This window comes from Myotis lucifugus, unplaced genomic scaffold, assembly GCF_000147115.1.
Source record: "Myotis lucifugus unplaced genomic scaffold, Myoluc2.0 scaffold_185, whole genome shotgun sequence".
Taxonomy (NCBI): domain Eukaryota; kingdom Metazoa; phylum Chordata; class Mammalia; order Chiroptera; family Vespertilionidae; genus Myotis; species Myotis lucifugus.
Genome location: NW_005871233.1, coordinates 1,145,716 through 1,152,235, shown reverse-complemented (window position 1 = coordinate 1,152,235; position 6,520 = coordinate 1,145,716). Strand labels below are relative to the sequence as shown.

Here is a 6,520-nt window from a genome sequence, read left to right as displayed (position 1 = left end):
GGGGATGTCAGAGAGCCAGTTTCAGCCCAATCTTGCAGACCACTCCCCTTGGGAGGGCACCAGATGCAGGGCTCATGGCTGGCGAGTGCCTGCTGTGGCAGCACCAGCCTCTCCTGATAGGGACTGTATGGGCACAGTGGGGCCAGGATGAGCAGGAGTGGCAGGTAGGAGCTGCAGGTTTCGGCCCAATCCCTGCAGGTCACCCAGAGGGACCCCACCCGTGCACGAATTTGTGCACTGGGCCTCTAGTAGAAATATAAATTTTTATTTTGAGTGTATTTTTACATGAATGTGTCATATAAGGCATACTTTTAAAAATGCTTTTATTGAAGTATGAAAATGACAGAACAGAGAATCACGGGTCTAAAGACAGAAAGATGAGGGAGATAGAAAGCCCACTGGGTGATTGGGGGTGGGGGCCAGCAGCACCGGAAACCTCAGCCTGAAGGGATCCCCACGTGGGGGGAGGGGGAACCTTTGGTCTCTCCCCAGCCTCTTCCTTCCCCCTGGCCTGGGCCTGGGTGGGGAGGGGCAGTTCCTCTTTCCTTCCCAAGCACTGAGGAGGCCCCAGCTCCCAAGGGGCTAAGAAGCTGGAGCATTGGTGAAAGGGGAGAAGCTGAGCCAGACCCTTGCAAGACCCCCTCCAACCCCACCCCCAGGAAGCATGAACAGGAAAGACAGCAAGAGGTGAGAGACCCTCGAGGAGACTGGGCCACCCAAAGCCCCTGAGCCTCCCATTGTGTGGGAAGGTTGGGAGGCACTAACCAGTTAGCAGGGTGTGGGGTCCTCTGGGAGCAGAGGCAGGGGCAGGGGGCACCAGATGGAAAGATGCTTTAGGGCAGCGGTTCTCAACCTGTGGGTCGCGACCCCTTTGGCAGTTGAATGACCCTTTCACAGGGGTCACCTAAGACCACCCTGCATATCAGATATTTACCTTACGATTCATAATAGTAGCAACATTACAGTTATGAAGTAGCAACGAAAATAATTTTATGGTTGGGTCACAACATGAGGAACTGTATTTAAAGGGCCAGAAGGTTGAGAACCATTGCTTTAGGGAGTTCAGAGCCAGCCAATGCTGGGCTCTTTGTATGAGCTCTATGCCTTGTCCTCGCTCTCTCTGGAGCTGGACCTGCTCTGTTTCCCCTTCTCCCCACCCCCACCCTCTGTCCTCCCTGGGGTCTTCCTGGTTCCCTATAACAGTCGCTTGCTGACCCCCTGAACTGGAAACTCCAGGCTCCTGCAGGGACCTGCCCCGGGGGAGAGGATGTGACACAGGGCAAAGGGATTCCCTTGCCTCTTAAACCACTCCTGGCTGCTTCAGATACTACAGGGGTCAGACAGTCCGCAGGTAAGGGCCTAGCAGCTGGTTCTGGCAGCAGGTTCTGGCATGGACCTCTATCACCTGGGCAAGCTGGCCCTCGTGTCCTCACAAGGCCATGGTAATTGGGTTCCTAGCCTGGGCAGCTCCTCCAGCATGTCTCTGATGTACAAAGGGGTCCCTTCCCCATAATATCCAGCAATTTAGTGGTTGAGACCTAGTTGCCTCATTTTCTGCCTGCATGACCTATATATATGTGTTGATTTCAGAGAGGAAGGAAAGGGAGAGAGAGAAACATCAATGATGAGAGAGAATCATTGCTTGGCTGCCTCCAGCACGCCCCCTACTGAGGATCGAGCCTGCAACCCAGGCATGTGCCCTGGCTGGGAATTGAACCGTGACCTCCTGGTTTATAGATCAATGATCAACCACTGATCAGCCACACCGGCCAGGCTTACTTAGCACTTTTGAAGAGCGAAGCATTGAATGTTCAGAGCAGATTCCTAGGGAAGGTCCCAGGGTGACTCTTATTTTTTATATGAGGCCCATAGAAATTAAGTGACTAATAGCCACATGGCAGCATACATTTCTCCAACTTCAATTTGTCTGACTTGTGGAAACCAAGGCTATTCTGCCTGGATTCTCCTCCCTGCTTCCTCCACCATTCCAGTCTCTCCATTACCCTCTTTCCCCAACGGGAACACCAGCCTCCAGCCTTGAGGAGGCACAAAGCAGAGTGAGGGTTATTTTTAAACTTCCCTTGAAACTGTATCAGCCCCAAGGACCCCACCCACTCTGAAGAGCACCCATACTTTCTCTCTAGGCTCCAAATCTAGGGACTAAAGTGAGTGGCTAAGACTCAAGTCCTGCAGAAGGGCTGGCCTGATGAAGGTGTCAAGGTAGGGGAGAGGGAGATAGAATCTCAGTGTCTACTGCTCTCATGAGGGCTGGGAAAAGAAGGCACAGCATTGGAGAACAAAAGGGAATTCTGTGGAGTCTCCCTGAAGGCAGAATCTCCTATGATTCCCCTGGGATGACAGGATTATGGTAGTCTTCACCCATAATTCCCTTTAAGATCTGGAGTAATTCCAGGGATCTGCCAACAGGAAATATCTCCCATGATGCCTAGGGACTGTATAGTCAAGGGGAATTTGGGGGCAATGCCTAGAGGAGAAATTTCTTATTACTAGAGGGTCATCTCCCATGATTCTCTGGGGGGCGGTGGATGTTTCAGGGTAGTTTTGAGGGTCTTATCCTGATTCCCTGGAGATGGTAGTAACCTTTGGAGTTTACCTGTTTAGCCTTTGAAGGCTCCCATGATCTGGAATACTCTGGGGGTTTTCTCCCATGAGTCCATGGGAGGTCAGGAGTAACCCTGAGGCTTTGCCTTTAGGGCTTTAAGGTCAAGAAGGATTCTGGGGGCCTGCCTGAAGAAAGGGGCTCCCATGATTCCCTGGGGGAAATGCCCACAGGAAGTCCCACCAGGAATGCCCAGGAAAGACAGGAGGGCGGGGCCGGCCCCGACAGGCCCGCCGCCACAAGACGTGCCCCAGCCCCAGGGAAATCAGCAAGGTCATGGCTTCCATGGCTCTGGACATGCTGAAAGAGGGCGGCTGCAGCGAAGATGAGCTGCTGGAGAAATGCATTCAGTCCTTTGGTGAGTGTCCCCCTCCCTGGCCAGCCTCCCAAATACTAAGGTTGGGCCAAGTGCTCTCCTCTCTTTAGGCCTCATTTGGGGGGTGGGGGTGGGGGTGGGGGTGGGGGGTTATGACATAGGATGTGTGGAATCACTACATTAGATATGAGAGACACCTGTGTTTCTCTTTCCTGAGATGTGGAGAAGGAGGAAGTCTGATAGTATTTCCATCTTCAACATGACTTGCCAATGTTCTGATTCATGCATAGTACAGACCAGGAAACTGAGACTCAAGGATGCCAACTTGCTCGCCCAAGTTCATGCAGGGAGTCAGGAGAAGAGCTGGGGTTTGAACCAGGCTGTCCAACTGGCTCTGGAGACTGCAGTTCATTGCCTGGGGGCCATTCTGACACAGGGTCCCCTTCTTCTGTCCACAGACTCGGCTGGCAGCCTGCGCCGTGGGGACCACATTCTCAACATGGTACTGGCCATGCACAGCTGGGTGCTGCCTTCTGACCACCTTGCTGCCCGTCTGCTGACCTTATATCCTCCCAGGGCCATAGGCAGTGGTGAAGGGCAGAGGGCAGAGATGTGAGTCTGAGAGATAGGGACAAAGTGAACAGGCAGGTTTGGGATGCTGGCTATCAGAGCCTTAACCAGAACCCAAGTATCAGGAGGCCACAGGGAACACGCAGGAGCTGAGGCGGCTGCAGATCTGTCACCTGGTCAGGTAGGACTGGGCCAAGACCTCCATACCCATGACCCCAAACCCTCACCCTGCTGACCCCTAAAACACCTCCTAGTAGACTCCCCAGCCCAATTCCCCATAGACCCACCCAGCTCTGCTTCTCCAAATCCCACTTTCAGATACCTGGTTTGATTGCTAAGATTCTCCCAGTTATGCTCCTTAGAATTCTCACCTCTTAGAGACCCCTAACCAGATCCTATAGACCCTCTCACAGCTAGTGCCCAGACACCTCTAGCTCTGATCCCCAAACCCCTACCTCCCACATACTCCAGCCTAGCTTCTAAGACCCCCTTCATCCTACTCTCCCAAAATCTCACCCCTGAGACCTCCTCACTATCCTACCTAGCAATGTCACTTCCAAGAGATCCCCCCAGTTTATATCCTATTGATCCACTGACCTGTGCTAAGAGGCCCCCAATCCTAATCCCAGAGATTGCACTAGCCTGGTGCCTCTCTGAACCCTGACCTTCCAGAGATCCCCCACCAGCACCTAGAGATTCCTCAGAGAACTTCCCTACCCTCAACCACCATCCCACCATCCAGCCTCATCTCACCATCTCTAAACCGTCCTCAGGTACTGGCTGACCCAACACCCTGAGACAGTGCACCAGGAGCCCCAGTTAGAGGAGGTTATAGGTCGTTTCTGGGCCACTGTGGACCAGGAAGGCAACTCAGCCCAGAGGAGCCTGGGAGATTCCTCCAACCTGTGAGTCAGCCCTTCCCCATTCTGTCCCTACCCCCACTCTGCCATCTCTCTCCATACCCCCCACATTCTCCACCCTGAGCCCCTATAATACCCTGCGCCTCTTTACCCCCAGTCTGAGCCCTGGTGGCCCTGGCCCCCCACCCTCCATAAGCAGCCCAGGCCTGGGCAAAAAGTGCAAAGTGTCCTTGCTTTTCGACCACCTGGAGGCAGGGGAGCTGGCTCAGCACCTCACTTATCTGGAGTTCCGGTCCTTTCAGGCTATCAAGGTGAGAACCCCCTTCCTCCAGCTAGGGAGGACTTGTAATGGGGCGGGGCCTGGCTGGGGCCAGGTAAGAGGACACCTCCCCACCCTGGCCTGGACTCTGGGCAGGGATCTCTCTCTCAAGTGTGGTGCTAGAAGGGCCAGGAAAATGAGTTAAGCTGGTTGAGCACAGAGCCCCTGGGGTTCAAATCCATCAGCCCCTTGTTACCTGTGTAACTTTGAACTAATCCCCTCTCTGGGACTCAGTGTTTTTAAATGGAGGTCATAATACTTCATTGGATGGTTGGGAGAGTTAAATTAATATGTCCATTTGAAAATGCTTGTCCCAATGCCTGGCACATAGTAAGTGCTAAAGATAGGGTCAGTGCCTGGTCCAGAGTAAATGCTGTCATATTTATCTGCCCAAATGGTAATTTCATGTTTCAATCTAGTAAGTGTTCATTATTGCCATCCTAATTTCAAGGGAAGGTGAGGATCTAGTTTTTTTTGTTGTGTTTGTTTTATACTTTTGTTTTGTTAAATTTATTTTTAAATTACAGTTAACATACTTATGTTTCAGGTGTACAACATAGTGATTAGACATTTACATACCTTACAAAGTAATCATCCTGATAGGATCTGGTTTTTGAATGTGAACATTTCCTGATCGTGTGTGCACACATACACACACACACACACACACACATACACACATGCAGCACACACTCAGCACAGTGCATGTGGATATGGAATGCTGACCCCTGAGCAGAACAAATAGAAATCGGTTTCTTGTCCTCTTCGTCATTCTTCCCTTTGCTGACTGTATACCAGACAGGTAAACAGTTAAGAGCAACAGACTTGGTTCCCACCCTGACTCAAGCATGTGTGATCCTGGACAAATTACTTATCCTCTCGGTACCTCCTTGGCCTCATCTCTAAAATGGGAAGAATATAGTAGTCACTTCATAGAGTCGATGTGAGGATTAAATCAGTTAACATGACAAAAGGTTCAGAAGAGTGCCTGGCTTTATGTAAACATTTCTCTGGCCCTGGCTAGTGTGGCTCGGTTGGTTGTGACATCGATTCTCAGTTAGGGCACATACCTAGGCTGAGGTTGGATGCTTGGTCAGAGTGAGTATGGGAGGCAACCATTGATGTTTCTCTCTCTGTCTCCCTTCCTCTCTCTAAAATCAGTAAACATATCCTCAAGTGAGAATTTTAAAAAATAATAAATACATAAACATTTCTCCTCAGATGGGAAAGAGCCATGGTGACGTCAGGGACATGACAGCCAGGCTAGGACTAAGGACAGCGGTTCTCAACCTGTGGGTCGCGACCCCTCTGGGGGTCGAACGACCCTTTCATAGGGGTCTCCTAAGACCATCGGAAAACACATATATAATTACATATTGTTTTGTGATAAATCACTATGCTTTAATTATGTTCAATTTGTAACAATAAAAATACATCCTGCATATCAGATATTTACATTACGATTCATAACAGTAGCAAAATTACAGTTATGAAGTAGCAACGAAAATAATTTTATGGTTGGGGGTCACCACAACATGAGGAACTGTATTAAAGGGTCGCGGCATTAGGAAGGTTGAGAACCACTGACTTAGGAGGTCATGACTGCAAGGGGATGGGCATGTGAGGGGCAGAGCCTGAACGCCACGCCCACCCTGATGCCCATTCATCCCCAGCCCCAGGACCTGCGAGACTACGTTTTACAGGGCTCTGTGCGAGGCTGCTCGGCCCTGGAGGGATCCGTAGGTCTCAGCAACAGCGTGTCCCGCTGGGTGCAGGTCATGGTGCTGAGCCGGCCCGGGCCCACACAGCGCGCACAGGTGCTGGACAAGTTCATC

The 6,520-nt window shown here is 51.3% G+C and overlaps 1 protein-coding gene and 1 long non-coding RNA gene across 2 annotated transcripts in view; one reads left to right on the top strand and one right to left on the bottom strand.

Annotated features, from left to right (window-relative positions):
- Positions 1 to 550: 550 nt before the first annotated feature.
- Positions 551 to 6,520, top strand: part of RASGRP4 (RAS guanyl releasing protein 4) — a 12,794-nt gene continuing 6,824 nt past the window's right edge. The window contains 7 exon segments of the mRNA XM_014462596.2: positions 551 to 687; positions 2,794 to 2,978; positions 3,395 to 3,500; positions 3,625 to 3,687; positions 4,280 to 4,411; positions 4,524 to 4,677; positions 6,359 to 6,517. Of these exon segments, the coding sequence (XP_014318082.1) occupies positions 665 to 687; positions 2,794 to 2,978; positions 3,395 to 3,500; positions 3,625 to 3,687; positions 4,280 to 4,411; positions 4,524 to 4,677; positions 6,359 to 6,517 (822 nt within the window). The 5' untranslated portion in view covers positions 551 to 664.
- LOC106698477 overlaps positions 5,286 to 6,520 on the bottom strand; it is a 2,390-nt gene continuing 1,155 nt past the window's right edge. Inside the window, exon 2 of the long non-coding RNA XR_001349812.2 lies at positions 5,286 to 5,587. This is a non-coding gene — a long non-coding RNA (uncharacterized LOC106698477). The remainder of the gene's footprint in view (positions 5,588 to 6,520) is intronic.